General features: G+C 38.0%; 1 protein-coding gene across 11 annotated transcripts in view; it reads left to right on the plus strand.

Annotated features, from left to right (window-relative positions):
- Window positions 1-26,731, plus strand: part of ABI3BP (ABI family member 3 binding protein) — a 465,661-nt gene that overhangs the window by 258,445 nt on the left and 180,485 nt on the right. For 5 of the 11 annotated variants that reach the window (XM_077482502.1, XM_077482506.1, XM_077482504.1 and 2 more), the window contains exons 12-24: window positions 6,756-6,833; window positions 7,055-7,129; window positions 10,908-10,997; window positions 11,898-11,975; window positions 12,240-12,314; window positions 13,283-13,375; window positions 14,159-14,236; window positions 14,500-14,574; window positions 17,285-17,356; window positions 19,723-19,791; window positions 20,673-20,747; window positions 26,454-26,522; window positions 26,627-26,701. In XM_077482502.1, the coding sequence (XP_077338628.1) occupies window positions 6,756-6,833; window positions 7,055-7,129; window positions 10,908-10,997; window positions 11,898-11,975; window positions 12,240-12,314; window positions 13,283-13,375; window positions 14,159-14,236; window positions 14,500-14,574; window positions 17,285-17,356; window positions 19,723-19,791; window positions 20,673-20,747; window positions 26,454-26,522; window positions 26,627-26,701 (1,002 nt within the window). The remainder of the gene's footprint in view (window positions 1-6,755; window positions 6,834-7,054; window positions 7,130-10,907; window positions 10,998-11,897; window positions 11,976-12,239; window positions 12,315-13,282; window positions 13,376-14,158; window positions 14,237-14,499; window positions 14,575-17,284; window positions 17,357-19,722; window positions 19,792-20,672; window positions 20,748-26,453; window positions 26,523-26,626; window positions 26,702-26,731) is intronic. The other 6 variants (XM_077482503.1, XM_077482512.1, XM_077482508.1 and 3 more) reach the window with 6 other exon arrangements.

Consider the following 26,731-nt stretch of genomic DNA (forward strand, 5'->3'; position numbering starts at 1 on the left):
GAGTTAGGGAAGATGCCAGAAGAGAGTGAGAGGGGGAAAACACGAGTTAGAGAGTGTACAATAGAGTCAGAGGGTGAGCATAGCATTTGTGAGAGCACAAGATCCACGGGGCAGGTGGTTAGATGGGTGTTAGAGAAAAATTTAGCAACCTCGTTAATACTAGCAGGGTGTTGAGTGGGGGAGGTTTCTGTGCATTGGAGATCTCCTCACAAATTGTATCAATCTTATTTTTTAAGTGATTGGCGATTTCCTGAGCAGTGAGTGAGTTAGAGCAGTGGTCATCAACCCTGTCCTCAGGGCCCACTAACAGGCCAGGTTTTATGTATTACCTTGGGGAGATGCAGACTAGAATACTGCAATCACTGAGAAATTATTAATTAATTCATTAAAATCGGTTATCTTGCAAACCTGGCCTGTTAGTGGGCCCCAATGACCTCTGAGTTAAAGGGTGGAGGCAGTGGAGGACTGAGTAGAGCATTAAAGGTAGAGAAGAGTTGACGGGGACTGGTTGATAATGTGTTAATGAGCGTGATAAAGTAGGTCTGTTTGGTAGTGTGGTGGCAGGAATAGTATTTTAAGAGGGCAGATGTTGAAGTCTTCCTGGGATTTAGTCTTACGCCACAGATGCTCAAGAGTGTGGCTACATTTTCTGAGACTTCTGGTGTTGTCTGTTTGCCAGGGTTGTTGTGGTCGGGGCCAGCTATTATGTAGTGAGGGGGCCAAGCTTGTCTACGGAGGATGACAGTGAACTGTTGTAGATGAAAGTGGCTAGGTTGGGGCAGGACAGGGTTGAGATTATGTCATAGAGGTGGTTCAGTAGCAGAGTAGAGAAGAGAAGGGTTGAGATGGCGAAAGTTTCTACGGGTAACTGTTGGAGGGAGAGGAGGTGGAAGAGCGGGAGAGAGTGAAATGAATAAAGTGGTGATCAAAGAGTGGGAGAGGATCGTTGGAGAGCTGGCACGAAGTGCACAGATAGGAGAAGACAAGGTCAAGGGTGTTGCCGTTGAAGTGAGTAGGAGCCTGTGTCCATTGCTTCAGGTCAAGAGATGAGATTATTGTAAAAAAGTGTAGTGCTTCTCATAACATCAATCGATAAATCTCATAAATCTTACATATAAATGTAAGATTACACTATAAAATAGTGCTCAAGATATATAAATTTTTGACATAAATTATATATATAAGTGACTCAAAAAATGTCCAAGTAATTAAAGTGAAAGGAAAAAAAAATGTAACAATGGAAGAACAAAGTCCCAAAACACAAAGTCTTTAGTGTGTGATGTCTTGGTATGATCCACAAACGTGAAATAAATTGCACCTCCTTTCAAAGATTCATATATTAGTCGTGTAAAGTTCCCATCACCAAGCGAATTGGAGGCTTACCGGAGATGTTGGATCCTCACAAATTTAAATTTGGGGGATCATACAAGCTTTTGCAACTATATGCAAATCCTCACAGCAGCAGTTAACCAGGGGGACCCCAAGTATGGATGATCTCTTCATGGGTTACAAGGTATTTTAACTCCAACCAGATATATCCAAAAACGGTTTAGGAACATAAGAAAGAGAAGCAGGGACCAAACATAGCGTAATTCCGTTTTTATAGAAATAGATAAAAAATAAAAGTACAAAACTCACATGTGTAAAGTGGTTTGTGCGCTTAACAAGATAAAACAAGGTTGCAGCTGCAACCTTGTTTTATCTTGTTAAAGACAGTGCTAAAAAAAAAAAAAAAAAAAAAGGGGAAAGGGGGAGGAGAGAAGGGGGGAAAACACACCCACTCCCCATACTTCACTCCTAACGATCAAGTACAATGTTATTTATGTATTATTTATACTATAGCAGTATCCACATTTTGTGCCCCCCCCACCCCATAATAAGTGCCAAATAGTAATATAGCACACTTTGTCATATCTATTCACCTCCGAAAAACAGTGCTAATACTTAGTGCATCCCTCTTCTTAAAAAGAAGGGGGAAAAAATAAATTAATTAATTAATAGAAAAAAGAGAAGGGGGGGGCAACAGCTCCCCACCATTACCTTCCTAATAATCCTATCCAATAATATTTATGCTATAATAGTGTCCTCATTTTATTCCCCCCACCCCCCCTCTCCAACAATAAGTGTCAGTTAATAGCATAACACCCTTTATCTAGTTAGTTGCATCTATATATAAATACAATATTGCAAATTAGTGCAAATTAATACAAATTAGTGCTTCATTTTGTGCAAATTTCATCACAAGAAAAAAAAAAAAAAAACATGTAATTTTTTAACCCCCGGAGTTAGGGGGAGCAATCCCTCACCCTCCTCAATCCATTCCTCAACCCAATCTCCTCCCTCCCTTAAAATTAAACTTATAAACATAACAGTCCTAAATAACTCTACAAATCCCCCTTATGTTCCTCCAACCACCTTTCGACCTCAAGTGGAGTATTAAAAAAAAAAGTTGACCCCAAGGCAGTCATTCGTAGTCGGGCAGGATATAGTAGTGCGTAAGTTATCTTGTATTTTTGAAGAATACGTTTGATAGGGATAAACTCGGCCCTCTGCTTCTGCAGGTCCGGTGAAAAATCCGGATAAAATGATACTCTAGTCCCCTTATAAAAAATATCCCTCAATTCTCTAGTTCTTCGCAGCAGGGTCATTCGATCGTTGTAGTTGACAAATTTCAATATTAGTGGTCGAGCACGTTCCTCCGATGATCGGGGTCTCGAGGGGACTCTGTGAGCCCTTTCTAAAGCAAAAAGTGGAGAGAAAGAAGTGTCCCCTAAAAGCTCCCTAAACCAACTCTCCAAAAAAGCTATGGGATTAGAGCCCTCACTTCCCTCTGGAAGGCCAATCAGGCGCACATTGTTCCTGCGATTTCTGTTGTCCATTTAATCTATTTTTGATGTTTGTGTAGCTATTTGTTTCTGTAGTCCAGTTATTTTTTGTTGTAATGGGAGGAGCTCATCCTCCACCACACTTAATCTTCTCTCAAGTACAGTCGTTCTTTCAATAGTGCTGCTTAGTAATTGACCCATAGAGTGTAATTCGTTTTTTATGTTACTCAGCTGTTTATCAAGTCCAGAAATACAATCCTTACATTCATTAACCGCTTGCAATATATCTCGCAGTGTGGGTTCGCCTTCCCCCAACACAGGGGGTTCTAATAAGTCTACTGAGCTATATATTGCCTTGCCCTCCTCTGGGGTTAGGTTATTCCCCTTTCCTCCTACAGTTTGAATAGCTGGATTTGGGGCTAGGTGGCTAGTGCTTCTCCTTTCCAAAGTTGTCCCCTGTGGCTTTGTTTGTCCAGCTGGCTGATGATGTCCTCTCCTACTTGGGGAGGTTACATGGGCATAGCGTTCAAGTTTTGTGGCTGCTGCTGCCGCAGAGGCCTGATTTAGTTTTTCTCTGGCCGCTTGGGTTTTATGGTTCCCCTCGCCATACGGCGTATCCTCCATAGCCCTTTTACTAAGCATGGTATTGATGTACGCCCTGGTATTGATGTAAACTTAACCAGCAGTGTGACAGGGCCCAAAAAAAAAAAAAAAAGGGGGGGGGGAGGAGAAGAGGGGGATACTATCAGCGGTGGCGAAAAAGGAGCCGAGCACTCTATCGAAAAGGAGGAGGGGGGGGACACAATGCAACACAATGCAATGGCAGTCTCTCTTCAATTCTGCTCAGTTTATCCTCCCTATAGTCAATAGAGTCAATATATCATAATGTCCGCAATCCAGGGATCCAGCAATCTGGCTACTTAGAGTAAGAGAGGGAGAGAAGGGATTTCACCGGGGGAGAGGGGTTTATTAAATCATCTCTCAGCGCTCAGACCTTCTAAATTCTGACAGCAACATCAAAAAGTATCCACAATCCTATGTCCACAGTCTAATCCCAGCCCTTTCTCTCTCTCCCCCCTCCTCACTCTCACTCTCCTGTAGTACCGTTTAACTAAGCCGTTACCTTAGGGCTATTCAAGTGCTCCTCTATTCCTGGATCAGGCAGGGCTCAATGCAAGGGCTGAGATCCACACTGATCTAGACTCCGTAAAGGTGGCTTCCTTTGGCTTGCTTCAGGCGTCCCCACGCCGCTTACTATGCTGCTATACCTCTCGGGATCTCGCGATAGCCCAAGCCGGCAGCGAGATCTCCTTCGGCCGCACCAGCTGGTTCCGAGGCGATGGACGCTGCTCTCCTGAACTCCACCGCCAAACACCACTCGGGATCCCGCAATCACCCGAGGTGCCCTCAAGCACTGCCCCGGCTTCTTCCGCGGGGATGAACACCGCTCTCTCAAGCCACCACCCGGCCCAGAGTTCTCATGCCTCAGCAAAAGAAGAGGGTAAGGTGGTCAGGATACGGAGAGACAATTGCTGAGTTCAACAATCATTTCTCAGCAGCTTTTCTCATCAGGGAGGCACAGGTGGAGCACCTGAACATTCTCACACTCACTCACACACCATTCCGGCCACTCCCCCCTCCTTGTTTTATCTTGTTAAGCGCACAAACCACTTTACAAATGTGAGTTTTGTACTTTTATTTTTTATCTATTTCTATAAAAACGGAATTACGCTATGTTTGGTCCCTGCTTCTCTTTCTTATGTTACTAAACCGTTTTTGGATATATCTGGTTGGAGTTAAAATACCTTGTAACCCATGAAGAGATCATCCATACTTGGGGTCCCCCTGGTTAACTGCTGCTGTGAGGATTTGCATATAGTTGCAAAAGCTTGTATGATCCCCCAAATGTAAATTTGTGAGGATCCAACATCTCCGGTAAGCCTCCAATTTCGCTTGGTGATGGGAACTTTACACGACTAATATATGAATCTTTGAAAGGAGGTGCAATTTATTTCACGTTTGTGGATCATACCAAGACATCACACACTAAAGACTTTGTGTTTTGGGACTTTGTTCTTCCATTGTTAAATTTTTTTTTCCTTTCACTTTAATTACTTGGACATTTTTTGAGTCACTTATATATATATAATTTATGTCAAAAATTTATATATCTTGAGCACTATTTTATAGTGTAATCTTACATTTATATGTAAGATTTATGAGATTTATCGATTGATGTTATGAGAAGCGCTACACTTTTTTACAATATTGTTTATTTTACACTTGATACCCCGGTGATGTGTTAGCAGCTCTTCTTTGTGGTTTTTTATTTAACTTTTTGATAAGAATAGCGCAGTGTTCTGTTACAAATCTCAAGAGATGAGATTAGACTGAGAAGTTTAGAAGTAGTAGTATTAGCATTAACAGAGATGTTGAAGTGGCCAAGAATGATTGTGGGGATTTCAGAACAGAGAAAGTAGAGTAGCCAGGCAGAGAAGTCATCCAGGAAGGTTGATACCTGTTCAGGGGGAAGGTAGATGACAGTAATTCTAAGCCTTTGTACACACGGTCGGACATTTTGACGTAAAATGTCCGATTGGACCACGTTGTCGGATAATCCAACCATGAGTGGGCTTCATCTGATCTGAATGTCCGATCAACAAAGTTTGAGATCTGGATATAAAAATTTTCCCACAACATGATCCCATCGGACTTTGTCCGATCGTTTGTAGAGAATTCCAATCAGACAACGTACCGCGCATGCTCAGATCAAATTCCTAGACCAAAGCTATTGGCTACTAGCCTGAACATAGTCCCATCGTAACTAAATAACGTCATCACGTTGCGAACGATTGGATTTTCCAACAACTTTGTCCGACCGTGTGTATGCAACACCAATTTCGGACAAAATCCGATGGATTTTGTTGTCGGGAATGTCCGACCGTGTGTACAGGGGCTTAGAGAAACAGGAGAAAATAGACAAATACAATGAATGATTCCCACTCCACCTCTCTTCTGTCTACTTTATCTGGGGGAATGAGTCCAGAGAAGGCTGCCATGGGAGAGGGAAGCAGGAGAAGTAGTGTCGGATTCATGAAGCCAGGTTTCGGTAATGGCAAGTGGATTAAAGAAATTTGGGATAAAGAGGTCGTGGAGGGCAGTAAGTTTGTTAAAGAACAGAGTGGGCATTAAAGAGGGCACAGGAGAAGGAGAGGCTGGTTTTGGGAAAAAGAGGAATAGAGACTAAGTTCTATGCGTTGCGGCTGCTGCTTGAGGGTGTAGAGAGGTGGGAGCATCAGGCAAAGAAAAATGGAGGCCAAGGGTTTGCGGATATGTCACCAGAGGTTAGGAGAAACAGGAGGGTGAGGGAGGTAATGTGGGAGTGTAATTTACTGTATATGAAGGGACATGCCTCAGAATCCTTGAGGTTTTTGTAGTATATGGATGTAAAATGGGCAAGAGTTGGTAGGAGCAGTAATAGGGGGAGGACAGAAGGCAGGGTGATATGTACAGTATACGCTGTGGGGTGGAGAAGAGTTATGAAGGTAAGAGAGTTTGAGAAGAGAGGATACAACTGCCAGAAGGGGCGGTAGAGAGTGCATGTTTCAGAGTGGAAGGAGAGCTGAATAGAGAGAAAGGGTCACCTACGACCTGTTAGGTGATTTCCAGTGTAGTGTGTAATGTATGTTTGCTTCATGCAACCGCTGAAGTGCAGAGCTTGAAGTGCATTTCACTTGTATAAAGAATTACTCAGAGAAAGAAGTCTTACGGAAAGAAGCCCCAGCAACGTCCCCCCCAGCAAAGTGCTGACCCCTTTTTACCATTAATATTTCATACCTATGTACTCTGTTATTGTTAAAGTCACTTTAGAAATTTGACCACAAATTATTACTTTTATAATATCTGATTTCCTAATGGCTTTATCGCCAGGAGATGTACCAGAGTCTATTGATGTACAACAAGTGAGCACTGATACGCCTATTAAACTGCACACAACATCTGGTAAAGGTACATGTGATAAAGGAGTTTCCTTATGTATTGATCTGAACATTATGATTTTGCTGTGCTGTATGTCTAAAAGACTTCAAAACTTTTTTCTTTATACCACCATCTCCCCTCATTCTTCTCTCCTGACAAATTCACCTTTATTCTACTGTTAGCATGATAGCTTTAAAAAAAAAAAAGTGTATTAAATATAATATACTTATTTGGCTGTGCTTTTTCAACAGGGATGCATCCTAGATCAACTCTAGTGTCAAAATTGAGTACACACTTGCCTTTCCAAAAGCACACATCTACCATAGGTAAAGACTGCTACTCTATAGTATTTCTTTCCATGGGGCAAGCTAACAATCGTGTGGTAGAGGGCCATGTCAGGTGGAAAATATCAAACTGATTGTGTTTTAACCACACAGTCCAGATTTTTCACATTCTATCGTGAATGCCAAAAAAGATAACATGTACTTTGTAGGTGCCCCAAAGAGTAACACACAGGAAATTAACAGGGATGGTCGCTCCCCATATTACACTAATAATACTGTAGATAAAAGCTAGACAAAGATCAGCTAAAACTCAATAGGAATTCTTTTAGAATAAAGCAGCCAAGCCCACTGTGTGCCACGTGACTTACAATCACATATTACATAAATTAAAAAAAGTATGGGAGCAAGAACTCTTAGCAGAATAAGTCTATTTCAAAGATGGCTGTAACTCCTCGACATGTTTTGCAGGAATCTATGCCTGCTTCTTTAGAAGGATAATAGCATATACTTAAGAAAAAAACATAATGATAAATATCTAATACATTGAAGTATACGTAAATACATATATAAGTATAACCAAATGTTGTAATAGAACCCGATACATACAAACATATGCAGATGGATATCACTTCTAAATATTCCCCTGTGGTGAAAGCCAGATCAAGCAAGGGGTGGCTAGTGGACCATCTGAGGTGCCTGTATACAAGTGTCAAACACATGCAGATGTAGGGGGCATAAAAGATCCCAAGACCGAAAAACCAAATCTATGACAAAAATCCCCCCCCCCCCAAAAAAAATATTAAACTTTTTTTTTATTGCCTAAAGCCAGGCTAAATGTACGTATCCAAGAAGGTCAAAACATACATACCTATACATAGTACGTTGGAAGCCCATGCAGTAGAATGTGCAATTTTATCCACAGCTAAAGGGAACCAAAAAGATCCACAACCAGAGGTGGGCTCAATTCGTTTTCTGTAGCCCCAGCAGATGTAGATTCCCTCAGTTGACCATTGCCACTACATTTCCAAGTAACATATGCAAAGAAAATAAATATAGGTGAGTGGATCTGGTGTGACTAAAAAGGAAAGAGACACCAAAACGAATTCCTGCATAAAGATAAATATTTCCACCGCTGATGGAAAAGGAAAGAACATCTTATTCTCCATATGCGCTTGCTCATCCGCTGCTCACAAGCTGACAGAGGGACCCACAATATATATATATATATATATATATATATATATATATATATATATATATATATATATGTATATATACTCTATAGGCATATGGGCACCATGTTTTGAGGAAGGGCATGATCTGTATTAGCCCAAAACTGTTACAATGATGGCCTATATATTTTGGATGTTTTGATTACATTTTTCATAATGTAATTTCATAATTGTTCCTAATGGCCCCCAAAAAGTTAAAGGAAGGCCTTATAAGAAAGTATTTAACCATGGCTGACAGTCTCTCAGTCTAGAATGTTTCTTTGTAGAGGCCTAGTCTAGCCCAGTCACCAACTCTCAGGTCCTTCCTAACCCAGTCTAGACCAACAAATCACGAAATTGTGTCTGGTACCTATGTGGTAACTAATGCATTTTTGCATTAGATGTATAATATACATGATATTGTACGTATATATATGGCCATCTTAGCTGCTCGCACATGCGCCCTAGTGGCGAGTGTACAGGGCAGATATTTTAGAGGCTGACGCACATGGGTGGTGGCCATTCTGGCTGCCAGTGCGTGCACCGTAGTGCAGCACCTAGTTGGAAGTGATGTCACACACCAGAAATTGGCTGGCATTGTCGCACTCCAAGTGGGGCTTTTATTGTTGATCTTATTATCGGCTTGTGACCAACGGGTGAGCCTGCGCAGATGGTGGATGAGGTGTTCCTTTCTTTTCCAGCGGGAGTAATAAAGATCTTTTGAGCTTATGCAGGGATTCCTTTTGGTGTCACTTTCCTTTTTATCCACACCAGATTCACTCACCTATATTTCTTTACTTTGCATATGTTATTTGCAGATACAGTGCCATTGGTCGCCTGAGGAAATTTACATCTGGTGGGGCTTCAGTAAGCTATGACTGGCATATATGTATTGAGCCCCTTTCTAGTTGTGGATTTTTATGGTTCCCCTTAGCTGTGAATACAATGGCGTAGTAGGTCCTCTCCACTTTCTATTGCATGGGATTCTATTGTACAATGTATAGGTTTGTTTGTTTGTTTGTTTTGACCTTCATGGATATGTACATTTAGCCTGGCTTTAAGCAAAAAAAAAAAGCTTAATATTTTTTGGTTGGATTTTTTAATAGATTTGGTGCAGTTTTTCAGTCTTGGGATCCTTTATGCACCCAACATCCACACGTGGGAGATACCTGTATCCAGCCACCTTAGATGGTCAACTAGCCTATCCTTGATTGATCCTGCCCTCACCACAGGGAAATATTTTGGAGCAGTGTCCATCTGTATTTGCTTGTATGTATCAGGTTCTATTACAACGTTTTGTTTTATATATATATATATATATATCTGTAACTAAAGGTATTAGCTGTTAATCTTTATGTTCTCTCTTTAGGAGTAGCTTTTGTCCTCATGAAGAAGCAGGCACAAATTCCTGCAAAACATGTTGAGGAGTTACATCCATCTTTAAAATAGAAATCATATTCTACTAAGAGTTATTGCTCCCATACTTTTTTTTATACTTATGTAATGTGTTATTGTAAGTCATGTGGCACACAGTGGGCTTTGCTACTTTATTCAAAAATAATTATTTTTCTTTGTGTTGATCTTTTCTAGCTTTTATCTACGATATTAATAAAGTCTAAAGTGGGGAGTGTCCCTTCCTGTTAATTTTAAATTCAATTTGTGGAATTTCTGACTTATCTTCAGATGTGGTGGGCTAGTGTGTTATGGTCAAATCCCCCAGGCCCCCTTTTTTTTAAATAACATTCTATCATTTCATTAGCCCTGATAAAGGAAAGGGGGAGGGGGCTATGGTTTTTTTATGAATATATGAATAAAATAAAAAAAAGAACATGTTGAAGCTTTTTATTTTTTTTTAACAGTCTCGCCTACAATATCACCAGTTTCATTTACAAAGGAAGTTCCAATTGTACAACCAGACACTGTACTGGGTAAACAAGGAGGCTTCATAATGCTTCATAATGCTATCACAGCAATATTGCTTTCACACTGTGGCCTTTCTGTGGCTTCATAAATGTACCGAAGCTTTCAAAATTGGCACAATCTATGAATGGCTTAACACTGAAATTCTCTGCATACTAGTTTGGGCTTTTAGTAATTTTTGCTAATTGCAATATGTTATTTAAGTATCTTTTCTTTGAGGAAAATACTTTCAAGGCACCATTACTTCATAATTTCTCTTTTTCCATCCATGCTGTTATCTCAATGCCAAATCCACAAACTAAAATACTGATTATTTATTTTAGCAAGTGATTAACTGGCCACTTATGTGCCTCAACCAATGACAGTTTCACCCATAATGCTTGATAATGTTGAGATTTGTTTTCTCAACATGAAAATAGTTTCTTCTATGGTAAAAGTATTAGTGGTGACAATGTGTTGTTCAGTCAGCAAGTAAGTTTAGTCATTTCCCTTTGGGATTAATAAAGTGTTCTGAATCTGAGACTGAAGATTCAGTTTCCTTTTTTTATCAGTCGTTTTCCAGTGCAGTCTTAAACGTGATAGGTTGCCATGTGGCAATCAAGCCAGGTCGTACATCAGATACTTACATAAATGATTTCATCATCTTGAATTTATGGAGCAGTGCAGTTCAGCAGTTGCCTTTTCAGCAGGTGAGGAGCCGATATCCAGTGAAGTTCCACAGTTCCAAAGCTCCACAGTGAGCAGTGATTTACTTCCAGAGTCCCACAGGACCATAGCGGGTAACGGCAGCTTTTGAATTTATACATTATATCTGATAGATTTAATTAGCTTACAGTAATCTTGGCTTTTGCAGTTTCATTGATTGCCAATCAAGCACAATAGTACTCAGGGCTGGTCATTTTTTTTGTTTAGTTTTTTTTTTTTGTGGTGGGGCTCTGTGCCTTAAGGAAAGAACAATACTTTACCCAATCAGGGAAAATCACAGACAGGTTTCATAATCTGATGCAGACACTTACCTTTCTTATACTCCTTGTTCACCCACCAGAAGGAGTAAGGTAGGATATATTTCCTCCTCTGCATCTTCACCACTGACTGGAGCACAGTTCGAGTGATCTTTCCCAGCCTTAGCTACACCTATGTAAGGCTAAAGTTTGGTTTTTAGCTCAGCTACTGTTGTCACAGGGATATTGTCACTGATATAGAACTGGTCAAAGGTTTAAGGCCACAGAAACCATGTGTCGGAATGCTATAATGTATTCCTTACAGGAATACATGTAGAATTTAATTTGACCAGTGACAACAATGGATCAGTTATCGGTGGAAGATCTCCTAGCCAGCAGTAGAGATCCAGCAATGGATCAAAACCTGCTTGGTAGATGGTACCATTCAAAATGGAAAAACTCCTTAGGGCAGAGTTTCCCTGTAATGTATTTGCAATGATACTTACATTAGTGGTACCTGTGCTTTAATCACGAGATAAGTCTGTTTCTATTGTAGTGACATTATTTAGGAATACATTGCTTGTATATCCTCTTCTAAAAGTAATTGTAGCATCTAACCTTTATTCTATAATTAATATTCTATAATTATGTACTCTGTTATTGTTAAAGTCAATTTAGAAATTTGACCACAGATTATTACTTTTGTATTATCTGATTTCATAATGGCTTTATCGCCAGGAGATGTACCAGAGTCTATTGATGTACAACAAGTGAGCACTGATATGCCTATTAAACTGCGCACAACTTCTGGTAAAGGTACATGTGATAAAAGGGTTTCCTTATGTATTGATCTTATTATTATGCTTTTGCTGTGCTGTACATCTAAAAGACTTAAAAACGAAACCAGGCTTTGCCACTAAATTGTACAGTTATGTATATCATTCATATTCCTTTTTACCACCATTGCCCCTCATTCTTCACTCCTGACAAATTTACTTTTGTTCTACTCTGTGCATGATAGCTTTAAAAAAAACAGTATATTATATATAATATACTCATTTAGCTGTGCTTTTTCAACAGGGATGCATCCTAAATCAACTCTAGTGTCAAAATTGAGTACACACTTGCCTTTCCAAAAGCACACAACTGCCATAGGTAAAGACTGCTATTCTCTACTATTTCTTTCCATGTGGCAAGTTAAGAATCGTGTGGTAGCCAGGTGGAAAGTATCAGACTGGTTGATTGTGTTTTAACCACACAGTCTAGATTTATCACATGCAATCATTTAATTAGCCCTGATAAAGGGAAGGGGGAGGGGTTATAAGAACTTTTTTTTTTTTTCTGATTACATGAATTTAAAATAAAGAACCTTTTCTGAACACTTTAAAGCCCTTTTTTAACAGCCTCATCTACAATATCACCAAATTAATTTTTAAAGGAACTTCACATTTAGAGACTGTACTGGGTAGACAAGCAGGCTTCATCATTTTCTCACAGAAATGCTCAGCTGATTTCACACTATGACCTTCGTAAATGCACTTAAGAGCTTTTAAAGCTAGGAAAATTGCTTAACTTGACACAGTTCATCTATGAATGGTCTAACAAGGAAATTCTCTGCATACTAGTTTGGACTTTTTTAATGTTTGCTAATTGCAGTACATTATTTAAGTATTTTATCTTTGAGGAAAATACTTTCAAGGCACCATTACTTATTTTTTTCTTTTATCCCATCCATGCTGTTATCTCAATGTCAAATCCGCAAACTAAAATACTGATTATTTTTTTTAGCATATAACTGGCTACTTATGTGCCTCAAACGATGACAGTTTCACACATAATACCCGTTAGCCAGGCATACTACATCAAATTATAATAGGCTTCATTTATCAAAGTGTCTGGTATCAACAACTAGTTTAGTAAATTCCCTTTGGGATCAATAAAGTATTCTGAATCTGAGACTGAAGATTCAGTTTATTTTTTTTTATCAGTCATTTTCCAGTGCAGTCTTAAACTCGATAGGTTGTCATGTGGCAACCAAGCCAGGTCTTACATCCGATATTTACATAAATTATTTCATCATCTTGAATTTATGGTGCAATGCAATTCAGTGGTCGCCTTTTCAGCAGGTGAGGAGCTGATATCCAGTGAAGTTCCACAGTTCCAAAGCTCCACAGTGAGCAGTTATTTACTTCCAGAGTCACACAGGACCATAGCAGGTAAAGGTAGATTTTGACTTTATAAATTATATCTGATAGATTTAATTTGCTTACAGTAATCTTGGCTTCTGCAGTTTCTGCAGTTTCATTGAATGACAACCAAACACAATAGTAGTTGGGGCTGGCCATTTTTTTTTGTGGTGGGGATTTGTACCTTAAGAAAAGAACAATACTTTACCCAACCAGGGAAAATCACAGATATGTTTCATATTCAGATGCAGACACTTACCTTTCCCATACTCCTAGTTTACCCACCAGGAGTAAGGTAGGATTTGTTCCACTTCTGCATCTTCACCACTGGCTGGAGCACAGTTAGAGTGATCTTTCCTAGCGTTAGCTACACCTGTGCAGTGCTAAAGTTTGCTTTTTAGCTCAGCTACTGTTTTCCCAGGGATATTGAGTTCTCATTGTTGGAGAACTGGTAAAAGGTTTAAGGCCACATAAACCATGTATTATAGTGCTGTAATGTATTCCTTACGGGGATCAAAACATGCTTGGTAGATTAAGGTAGAGTTTTCCTGTAATGTATTTGCAATGATACTTACATTAGCGGTAGTGGTACCTGTGCTTTAATCACGTGATAAGCCTGTTTCTGTTGTAGTGACATTATTTAGGAATACTTTCACTACATATCCTCTTGTAAAAGTATTTGTAGCATTCAACCTTAGCTCTAACATTATTATTCTATAATTATGTACTCTGTTATTGTTAAAGTAATTTTAGAAATTTGACCACAGATTATTGCTTTTATATTGTCTGATTTCATAATGGCTTTATCGCCAGGAGATGTACCAGAGTCTATTGATGTACAACAATTGAGCACTGATATGCCTATTAAACTGCGCACAACTTCTGGTAAAGGTATATGTGATAAAAGGGTTTCCTTATGCATTGATCTTATTACGCTTTTGCTGTGCTGTACGTCTAAAATACTTAAAAACTGAACCAGGCTTTGCAGCTAAATTGTACAATTATGTATGCCATTCATATTTCTTTTTACCACCATTGCCCCTCATTCTTCTCTCCTGACAAATTTATTTTTATTCTACTCTGTGCAGATAGCTTTAAAAAAAAAAACAATATAATAAATATAATCTACTCATTTAGCTGTGCTTTTTCAACAGGGATGCATCCTAAACCAACTCTAGTGTCAAAATTGAGTACACACTTGCCTTTCCAAAAGCACAAAACTACCATAGGTAAAGACTGCTATTCTATAGTATTTCTTTCCATGTGGCAACTAAGAATCTTGTGGTAGCTGGCCATGTCAGGTAGAAAGTACCAGACTGATTGCTTGTGTTTTAACCACACAGTCCAGATTTCTAACATTTAATCATTTTATTAGCCATGATAAAGGGAAGGGGCTATAAGAACTTTTTTTTCTGAATACATGAACAAAACAATAAAGAACATTTACTTAAGACTTTGAAGCCCTTTGGATCAACATAGCAGCTGGCCATCTCGCAATTTTAGAAGGAAAGTTCAGTAATAGCTATCCATGTTTTTTTATCAGTATAGGTTTCTATTACTGACTGATCCTATATGTGAAATTTCCTACTTATTAAATCACAATAGATGCCACAAATCGCCTAATGTAGTTGAAGCTTTTCCTATATGAGTTTTGTGGTCAGTCAGCTAAACAAAATAGATGATAGTCAGAAAATAGATACAAGGTTTGGAAGGTGGTCAGGTAGCAGAAACTACACATTTTAATGGTAACGATGTGTTTATTGCAAGGAAAACTGGTAAAAGTGTTGTCTATTATTTCTTGGTATTTCGACAATTTTTTCAAAAGCTCACTTATTTGAGGTGCATTTTGAAATGCGTTATGATGTTTTGAGGTGTGCTGCCAATGCATAACATGCTTTGATGAATGAAAAAGATGATGAGTAGTTCTTCTTTTTTTCTTTTTACATCTTATGTAAATTTATTACATATATGTACAATAGCACCATTAACAACAAAAGAAAACCTCTCAAAATGTGTTAATGCACATTAGAGTGCATAGGTGTGAAAGGGCCCTCAGTGCGTTCCTTAAAGGCCAGCTCTGGGCATATAATAAGATATCCCTTGCATTGGGGCTGTGTCCACACTGCAGGAGTTAATATTTTGTTTTGTCTAGGGGAAAAGAGAAACAGTTTTACTTACCTCATCGTCCTCTCTCATAGCCATTGGCATTCATCCATGATCCAGCAGTGGCTTGTCCTCTGCTCTGGTCTTGATGATGTCAGGACCCTAGACTGCTAGAGCAGAGGGGCGCAGAAGCTGTGGGGACTGGTCTCACTGCAGAGAGCAGGATCAGGTAAGTATATCTTCTTTTATTGTTCCTCGGCCTAGACAAAAAAAAGTACCGTAATTAACCCTATCTAATTTGACTGCCTATTACACTTTTGTGAGATGCTGATGGGCACTGTAGTGTGTGCACTGCATGGGATAACCTTTTATTTGCCCAGAGTTTAGCTTTAGGTAAACATTCCATAGTTTTGGGGGTTTGCTAATGCTGTTCCCTATTTTGTTGGGGTCAGCTCTTTCTCTTTCTTTGATTTTCCAAAAGTACTAAATATATAGCAAATATACACATTGTACATTACAAAACATTTAAAAAAAAAGCACAACCAAATCATATACTACAAAAAGCTTACCACAATGAAATGCCACACTTAATTAATTTCACCAGCCAAGAAAAAACTGCAAAGGCATGAAGTCTTATCCTGGAATGTTTTTTATTACACTGAAAGGGCAGCACACCAAAGCTTCCCAGTATTTTATAGTATTATCATAAAATATACCATCATCTCTATAGTATTATAAATTGACTTTTAAATGACCAATCAGTTTAGAGTAAGAATAAAAGCTAATTAGTAAATCTGCCTAGGCTAAACTAGATATAATTAAATTTACAGCTGGAAAACAATTGCAGACTATATCTAAGCCCAAGATGAAACTTTCATATTTTAATAATCAATGTCCCTTGAGACTTTGTTCTTGCCACAAGTGCAAGTGGAAATGAGCTCAAGGAGAGCACCTATGATTACATGGCACCTTATTGGTTGGCAACACTGCCTTGCCTTCTTCCCTATTTATCAGACTTAGTGCATTAGTATGGGATAACCATTGGAAAATTTAGAGGTGCTGTCCTGCAGCCCTGAAATAATCTCATCAAAGCTCCATCAAAGAGTTCCATGCATTTCAAATTGTTATAATGCTTTTTAGAACGTTTTTTTAAAAAACTGAACAACTTGAAACAGACCTCTGTAGTGGGTAGTAATCCAAAACAACAAATCAGGTTTTCAAAAATTCTAGGCAACAGTGCTCCAAAATCATTAGACTACAGAGAAAAAAGGGAATGAGGTGGTCTCTCATGCTACAACAAAGCCTGAATGAAAAACAGAAGTACAGATCAGATAGTATCTGCTCTCTGTATGCATATCAAGGCTTAATTTTCAGTATTGCCTTCAGTGTACATTTTATCTTACTAGCATCAGCTCAAGTGTGTTTTCTATTTTCTATGGGTCACTGAACTTTGGGCATCATCTTTTTTTTGTTTTCCTTATTGCTTCTCTTCATCTTTTTAAAAGAGGAAAACAAGAGTCAAGGAAAGATTCATCACTAAACACCTTTCTAATAGCCTCTCATAAATAGGCGCACATGCGCTAATTTTACTAACAAAAATGTTTCATTGCTCTCTTTCTGTAATAACATGTTACTGGACTGGACATGAAGGCAACTTTCCACATTAGTAAAAACCCAACAAGGGTTCTAACCTCTACTTTTGAAGCAATACGAACAGGTCTTAGTTGAAATTGTCTGCAATTGCCCTTTGGCTTGATTGTCAATTGCATTGAAAATGTTTTTTTACAATGCTGCATGCAAAACCAATGAATAACGACTGTCAAAAATATTTTTTAGCTGCGAAAATGAAACAGCCTATTTATGATCCCACTACAATATCCAGTTTGGAGAAGGCACACACTTACCATGGTAACTCATAGCTTTCTTATTTTTTAGGAACAAAACATCCTGTAGTTTTCTAACAAACATGTAGGACTGACAGTAGGTTAAAAAACAAAGCGACCTTTAGTCAGAGGGAGCTGCAATTAAGAATGAACAGCTAATTTTGTATAATAAACCCGTGCTACCCTAAAAATCAAAATTTATGACAAAAAGAAACTCAAGTAACTGCTGTCATAAACAAGTGAACTTGTAAATACATAAAACCATTAGTGAGACAGGGCTTAAATCACCTTCTGTGACTACATATGTGAGCAAATGAAACTAAACAAAATAAATCATATAAAAAAATTCAGATAAAAAAAATCATAGAACATTTAGACCACAAACTGTACATTTAGTGCTCAGTGTGCTTAAAAAAGATATACATATACAGTTGTGCACTATTCTTAGTCACTCATGCCAAAAACCACCATGTGTTATTCCTCTCTACCACACACCGCATTTATCACACCAATATGACCACTTGTATAATACAAGAAAGTCAAGATTTGCTTTTCCAATACTCGAATATATCATATACTGCTTCCAGCCTTCCATCAGTATCCACTATTTGTACCATAGTCTCCTGAGGATGTTGCACATCTATGACAAAATGCGTAGGGCGGATCTTCCAGTGCATTACCTCTGCATTGGCTGGAATGCACGCTGGAGGGCACAGTGTTAGTTTCTGATTATGTTTTGTGAAACCCTGAACTTTTTTTAACCTTGTAAGTGCAATATATGTTCTTTTAAAATGTGATAATAAATAAACTGGCTACATTCTGAAAGGCATCCCTTTCTTCCTTATAAGTTGCTGAGCACAGTCTGATGGTTCGAGAGGATTTAAGGTGACAGTCAAGTTCTTACCTATACCAATGGAAGGCCCAGTCTATGGTGCCAGTAGTGGATGCTGATGGAGGCTTGACGTAGTATATAAGATATCCAATGATTGGAAAAGTGCATCTTGACTTTCATTTATTATACAAGGGGTGAAATTGTTCTAGTGAGTGCAGTGTGTGGTGGAAAGAAATAAAACATGGTGGTTCTTGACACGAGTAAATGAGAATAGAGTACAGAGCACAACTGTATATGTGAGCTTATCACTTTATTAAGCAGACTGAGCACTAAATACTGGACTGTATATATAGTGGACTATATTTTTTTTATATATTTTTTAAATGATTTTTTTAAATGATTTATTTCCTTTGGTTTCATTTGCTTATTTATGTGGTATTATATAAGTCACTGAAGTTGATTTAAGCGCTGTCTCGCTCTAATGGTTTTAAGAATGAATAGTGTACAAATAAAAAGCAATTAAAATGTTTTTGGATAAATTGAGTTTTATTCCTTTACTTATTTTATTTGTATTTAACAATAACAAAACAATTTGTATATAGTTTTTTTAACTGGGGATTTGTAATATTTGACTATATATATATATATATATATATATATATATATATATATATATATATATATATATATGACTTCTTCATTCACATGTGTAAATTGCAGCTTGAATTGTGAAGTTCTAAGGGTAAGAAAAAACTGCAAACATGCAAAAAGGAGGCAGAAAATAAGAATAAGAATAATGACAAATAAGAATAATGGAAATAAGAATAATGACGAAAAACATTTTGTTTCTTACAATTGATCATAATTATAATAAATAAATACATAATGAAAATATATTCAAATTTTTTTTTTTAAACATCATCCATTTTCAAAAGAATATATATATATTTTTCAGTAGAAAACCATGACATGTTAAAAAGATCTTAGGAAAATACATAAAACTAGTCACATCAATCTCCACCACTATGGCACTTACAGTCTAACATGTCATATGCAAACTCCGTAACACTTTGGTTTGGTCACTGATTAACCTAGCATTATGGAAGTTCCATCTTTCAGTGGTTTAGCTACAATTTACTGAAACCTAAAATTGTATTGGTTTTTACTAACACTATCTTTGTATATGTTGCTCTTGGTAAACCAAATTGCATTTAGCGTAAAGAATTTCATAGCAACAAGTATCTTACATTTTTATATAGAAGTTATTGTATAAATGAGAGAGCACACGTGTGATTGGTAAACTTTATTACCTTGTACATTTACTTAGTATTTAGGAGTTTTTGTTTCGTAGTGAACAAATTCATCACTAATATACAGTAATATAGTTAGACAGTTAAACCCCTTTCAAAAACAAAGTGGCTTCATAAAACAAAGTGTCTAATGTGTGTGTGTTGTTTACTACTGCACACTTTTCGTAGTATTGCGATCATTTAATGATAAAATTCACAAGGAGTATTTTCTATTAAAGTATTAATCAATTCATTTAATATTTTTTCCAGCAACCACAAGCCAATTTATCCCAGGCAAACAAAGCACCATGCCCTCTAAAACTCACAAAAAAACCACTGGTAATGCTTGTTTTTCACAAAATGGTCTGTTGAGCTTGTTAATCATTGCAGACTGGCAGTCATCATCATTCATTACTTCAGCATTTCTTTCTGCTTACATGCACACAATCCATCCATTGTAGTAAGAAAATATCACAGCTTGATTGCTGTCACATGACTCATTCTGCTGCAGCACCCATGGTATGACTTTGCTGTCAGCTTTGCTTTCTGTACAAGAAAATGATGTAGACATTGATACAATGTCAATTATCCTACCATTTTCTCTATCCTTTCCAGCACGGGGAAAGGTACATTTTAAAGGTGCATTTGTGCTTTTAGGATGAGTACTTCTGCAGAAAAAGTATGAAAACTTTTTTTTTTGCTTCCATAAACCACACCATTGGACTTTGAGGTAGACATATCAAAGCAAATTTTGAATGCAGTGCATGCAAGCATCTTTTCAAATACAGCATATCCTAATTTTTATTAAGGCGGTACAATGATCAAAGATGTGCAGTAACTTATAGCAAACAATAAGAAGCAGCTAATTCACTCATTCTTGAATTAAGAACAATCACAACTATGAAAAAATACTTCTGGTTGGACAATACAAGGTACCTCATTTTGCTCATTGTTTTTAACCTTATCACATAAGGGCCTCTATATTTTTGTGAAGCTATAGTGGACAAAGATGGTCAGCTCTGAGTTTACGTATATTCAATGTTTATCATAGAAAAAAAGTATTTCACAAAGAAGTATTGATTCCCTTCCTTTGATCCATCTACCTCAACAGGTTCTCAGCAAGCATTTTTCATTACAAGCACAAGCATGTATCAGTGCACTTGTAAAATAAAGTAACTAAATGTGTTTTTGTTTTGGTGGGGGGGTGGATTTCTTTCCAGCATTTATTGGAAATCCCAGTGTTGTTACCACACCGAAAAGCATTGTTGGGACTACAGTACAGCATCCCATGCCTGGTATAATATACTTTATATTTTCACTTTAAAGCGATACATTTTTGGTTGGCGTATGCCAGAATTATATGGTTAAATGTTGCTGCCCCATTCTGAAATGATTGTATTCTCTTATTTTATTTAATTTGTAATTAAGATCCATAATCTCCAATATCTCTAATTATATCAAGTTGTTTTTAATGAATATCCATTTGATTTGAATTTAATTTCAGTGTATTAATGCTAGATCCTTTGCAACTCAAGTTGTTTTCCTGAACATATAGATCAATGATGGCGAAACTTGACACCCCAGATGTTTTAAAACTACATTTCCCATGATGCTCATGGACTCTGCAGTGTAGTTGAGCATCATGGGAAATGTAGTTCCAAAACATCTGGGGTGCCAAGGTTTGCCATCACTGATATAGATGGATGAAGTTGATTTACTGAACCAATTGAAAATGCTCACTAATAATTATACAATTTTCTTGTACAATATTCCTTTAGATTTACCAAAACCATATAATAAGAGATCAAACCTAAACACTTTCAATTTATATGCAGTCAGGCAGGCCCTTGCACTATATAACTGAAGGTAAATCTAAAAGGAATTGTATAAGACAATTGTGTAATGTATGACCAGCTTTAGTAAAGAGAATAGTCGATAAGGGGGCTATTTATATAGGATGCACAAAACTGTGAACAATAGAGAATAGATGAGCTGTAATCCTACATGCTCCTGCTGAAGTCACCAGCCTTTATTCAAAATGAATTCACAGTAAAGACAGAATAAAAAGCACCGATAGAAGATGGAATACAGCCCTAAAGTCACCATAATACATACAAAAAATTCCCCTCAGCCACCAAAGATCATATCACTTGCAAAACATTCTTCTTCTGAATAGTGGTCTATATGTCCCAGGGAATTGTGTTTTACACCCAAAACATTCATTATTGGGTGAATTCATTTGTTTGTACTATGGGTTTATTTTAAATAAACTCTAGTGATTAATCAGAAGAATAAGGGTTACATTTTATCCTCTATTGTTGCTGTTTATTCTGAAGTGCTAACATTACATCAACTCCTGCACCCAGACTGGTGTAAGTCAAATGTAAATCAATATAGGCATGCATCCATGGGCCTCCAATATGTGAAATACAATACTTGTGTTACTTTGAATTCATTGCTTGTTTAATCGGAAAAAAAAATCAGGCTAGCAAAAGTAAGAGCTTACTTTCCCACATTTTCTTTTCAATTCTTTTAAATGGCCCCCTAAGTTTAGTGAATAAAGAGAAGAGGCATTCACGTCGATCATGTGCAAGGCAGATTCCTATCTTATTTAAATTCCTGTGTGAGTGATTTAGTATACATAATGAACACAGCTTTAAAATGAACTTTAGGAATAATCAATTTTTAACACTAAAATTGATCCAGCTTGGTTACCTGTATTTATTGATACTGGATGTCAAATCGAGAGGGCTGTAGGGGAGTCTTACAATCAGTGTAGTAGTCTGTGCCACATACAGGAAGCACAGTCTGTCATGCAACAGCATTCTGTTTGTGAGATTAGGTTACATGGGAAAGTGTATGACCAGGTGCTTTTTGTGTATTGTATCTGAGGCAAATAAACAAGAGACAGAAATCTAAAGTATTTGCCAACAATGAGTTCCATTTCATACTGAACAAGAGAATACAACGTCATGGATAGTTGAGCCCTAAGAGAAAGAATGTAAGCCAATATGTTATCAACATCTGTAAAGCATGTTATTATTATTCATTTGGTGTAGTTTAGTGAAGAATATTTGTTTTATGGGAGTCATGGAAATCTTTTGACCACTTCATACAGGAAGCAGCACATTATTCCAATAAAGTGGTTGTTAACCCATTTCTACTAAATCCTCCCATGCTTCCTGTAACTGTGCTATGTAAAACATCTGTCGGATTGTAGCTAAATGAGCGCAGCTGACTTGTCAGCTCTCTTCTCTCTTAGCTCACAGCTCTAATGGGTGGGGCCGAGCCCTCCCGCTAACATCAGCCGGGGAGGAGGGGAAGAGAGGAGAGAGAGTCGGCAGCTGAGCGCCAGGGAGCCCCACTCATATAGGTACAATCCGGCAGATTTTTTACATAACACAGGCACATGGACACTTATTATTATTGTGCAGAGGGGAATACAGGATTTATTAGCAGATATGAGAGCAGCGGGGGGAGGGGGGTCAGGAACTGGTATGATCAGAGAGGCAGGGAGGGGAGGGGGAGAAGGACAGAGGAGACACAGACACAGGAGAGCAGGGCTGCGGATGACGGAGGCACATAAACTGACCACGGTGTCAGGGCTCAGCAGCCATGATATATTGTGGTTAGTTTATAGGGGGAGGGTATAGCCAGGCAGGATGAGCTAGGTATTTTAGGTGATATGGGGGGGGGGGGGTGGCACAGAACATGCCCTTTTCTGTTTAACATGCTTTAAGGGAACAGGATCTGTTTTGGGTTTTGTTCGGTTAACAAAAGATTTAATTTTATGTGATGCGAATATGAGGACTATTAATTATTCTCAGGATTCTCCATCCAGTAAGGAGAATGACATCACCCTCACCTAGCAGGAGTAAATATTTATGCTGCTTTCAGCAACGGGAAGGGGGAACAGATAAAAGTGTACCTTGCATTTTAGGCTGACCATGAATATTAGCAGTGTGAGTGAAAATGAAAGACACTTTCTGGTACCTCAAGATTCCTGATTATTGTCCACAAATCAGTATGGATTTTACCTTTACTATGCATGTATCCTAATATAAATAGACTTTCCCAAAGGCATTATTTATTATCATATTTTATTGTTAGCACCAGGAGCAATTCATGTAGTGTTCTATAATTCTAGGTTTTATATTGATTAACAGTGTAAATTAAATAATACACTTTATTAAACTATATTGTATTACTATTTTTCATACTTAATCTGGCACTCTTCTTTATAAAACTCTATATAACGCTACACAGCCACAAAGGTCAGTTAGAACCTTTTCTGAAGTTGGAGCAACTTCAGTAGTGTGCATTAAGACGGGTCTCATTCACTTACATCGATTTTATCATGTCGCGCGACTTGAGGCGACTAGGGGCAACTTCAAGTTGTATCTAAAGTCGCCCCAGTGTAAATGGACTCTTAGGGTCTTTTCTCACAAGTCTCCAGAACAGCTGCCACCTTTCAGCTTCCTCCAGACATGTTACAGTGAGTGAGACAGCACATCTCTAGACCAGATTCCCTGTGGTGAGGTTCTGCAATTAGCTACTAGCAAAGTCCTTCCAGGCCCTAAACTCTGACATCGCTGAGATCTCTAGAGTAGTTGTACAGTCCCTGGGCTACCTGAGAGCAGCATCCCCATGGATTGGCTGGAACTTAATAAATATTCAGGCTGATTGATTTAAATCTCCTGCCCTAAGCTCTGGAAGCTTCTTCCAGAGGCAGGAGGAAGCAATCAAACATTCAATCTGATAAATCTTGAACAGACGGAGCCAAACAATTACTACTCCCTTGATTACTGAAGCAGACAAAACTACATTTACATAGCATCCTACACTAGGAGGGTGCTGCACTTAAATTAGTTCTAAACTTCTTTTTTTTCAATTAATAAACATGTTTTACTCAGCTGCTCTGTGCAATGGTTTTGCACAGAGCAGCTTTGATGCTATTCTTCTGGGGTCCCCTGCTGGCACTCCTAGCTCCTCTTCCATGAATGCTCACCATAAGAAACCATATTGTGATTCTCAAGTGGTTATGCCTGCAGTTACAGGCCTCATCCCAGTATTGTCTTTTTAGAGCCAAAGGTCAGCTTTTTTGTAAAAGCAATCCTAGCAGCTAGTTAGTCAATGGATTGTTTTTACAAGCAGTGGGAGGGGACATAGCCCACTCCTGCCGCATTCCATGGCTTTCTCTGGTTCTCCTACCTCACAGGAGACTGAAATGGCTCTACTTACCTCTATGGTATAGGAAATCAGATATAAACAATGTAATTTTTAAATAGGGAAAGTAATGTAAAAATAGAAAAAAATAAAAATAAAATAATTAACCTCCTTGGCAGTGAATTTTCCATACCAAAAGTGGTAACCCCAAGCCACACTCGGGATCACATCGCTGGATCCAGGCAAAGTTACTTACCTTGTCCCCAGGATCCGGCGATGTCTCCCCGCTGTGTGTGCGAGCCGCCCTCCGCTCGATCTATCACAGTGCCAGGCTCAGTTCCCTGCGAGCATCGCGATGCACGGGGATGGAGCGCAACGTCAAATTCAAAAAGTTAAAAAGACACAATACATACAGTACACTGTAATCTTACAGATTACATTACTGTATCAAATTATTTCACCTCCCTTTTGTCCCCAGAACTTTGTCCAGTGCCCTGCATGCAGTTTTATATTATATGCACTGTTCTTTCTGCCTGGAAACTGGAGATTGTCCGTAGCAGCCAAAAAGTGTCCCTGTACATCAAAAGCAGTTTTAGAAAACAGTGATAATAAATTAGAATCACTTGCAGAATTGAGCGATCGTGATTTGTGGGGAAATTCATCATCAAACACTGAAAGTAGCGACAGTGACAATTCTGCAACTGAGAAAATTTCAGTATTTTTGATTTGAATACATTATTGAATACATTTTATTACTATTATATTACTATTTGTTATAATTATTTATAGTTATTTATTATATTATAATTTATGATTGTGTTTTAAACTTTATCATACCCGGGATGTCTACTAGACTCTTGTTTGGACAGATTTAAGTGTTTTATTCCTAAGAATTACAGGCCTACAATATAAAGCGCCAAATTTCCATGCAAAACATTGTACCGCTTTGAGCGTCAAAAATCTGACATAATCATACTGCCAAGGAGGTTAAAAGAAAAAAATTTGAACCACCCCACCCCCCCTGTGCTCACACACAGAGGCGAGCGCATGCGTCAGTCCCGCATGCACGTAAACAACGATTGTCCCACACATCAGAACGTCAGACCGAGTGAAGAATTTTCTAGCACCACATCTCCTGTATAAATCTAAAGTGGTGACTTGTAAAGGCTTTTAAAGCGTCACTTATGGATATAAGTTTTACAGTGTTTGCATGGGCGTGCACAATTTTAAAGAGTGACATGTTTGGCATCTATATACTCTGCGTAACATTATCTTTTACATTTTACCAGACAATTGGATAATATATTGTGTTTTTGTGCAAAAAGAAAATACCGCAAATACCACGTGACATAAAAAATCACAACACCCACCAATATATATTCTCTAGGGCCTCTGCTTTATAAAAATATATAATTGTGAGGGGTTCTAACAAATTTTCAAGCAAAAAGTACTGATGCATGTAATGCATGTACAATGCATGTGATACATGTAAACAAAAAGTGTCCGAAAAGGTCTAGCCCTAAAGTGGTTACAGAGTAGCAATCAGAACCAGCATAATGTGAAACTGGTTGGTACTTGTACCCACGGTATGGTGGAAGAAGGCTACTATACATGGATCAGATGTGGCATGCAGGCACCTTACAGTGCCTGCTATAAATAGTAAGAATTTAAGAAAACATCGCCACATCATTTTTTAAGCTTGTCCGTTTTCTTTAACGGGATTAGTATTTTCATGTTCCTGAGTGAACCTTGCAAACTCTTCCTCACACACTAAATAATTCCATCTTCAGTTAAACTGCCTAGAAGCTCAATATAAATTGTATTCTTTCTTTCAGTTCCAAATGAAATTTTATCATTTCATCCAAAACCTGTCCCTAGCACTGAGGCACCAGAATCTGAAGCTGGTAAAATCATTATGTGCATTTTAATGGATACAATTTATGCTATCTTTGACAGAATTCTCTTTTCTAACAGGCTTCATTTCTTATTTGTTTCAATTTTATTTCAGACAGCACACTGCCAGCGTCTGAAATAATTACAACAGATGCACTTCATATATATGAACCAGAAAAAACTACTCTAGGTAATATATACTCTGAAGCCAGCAAATATA

This window comes from Lithobates pipiens, unplaced genomic scaffold, assembly GCF_037356315.1.
Source record: "Lithobates pipiens isolate NorthernLeopardFrog02 unplaced genomic scaffold, aLitPip1_a1.2 Scaffold_16, whole genome shotgun sequence".
Taxonomy (NCBI): domain Eukaryota; kingdom Metazoa; phylum Chordata; class Amphibia; order Anura; family Ranidae; genus Lithobates; species Lithobates pipiens.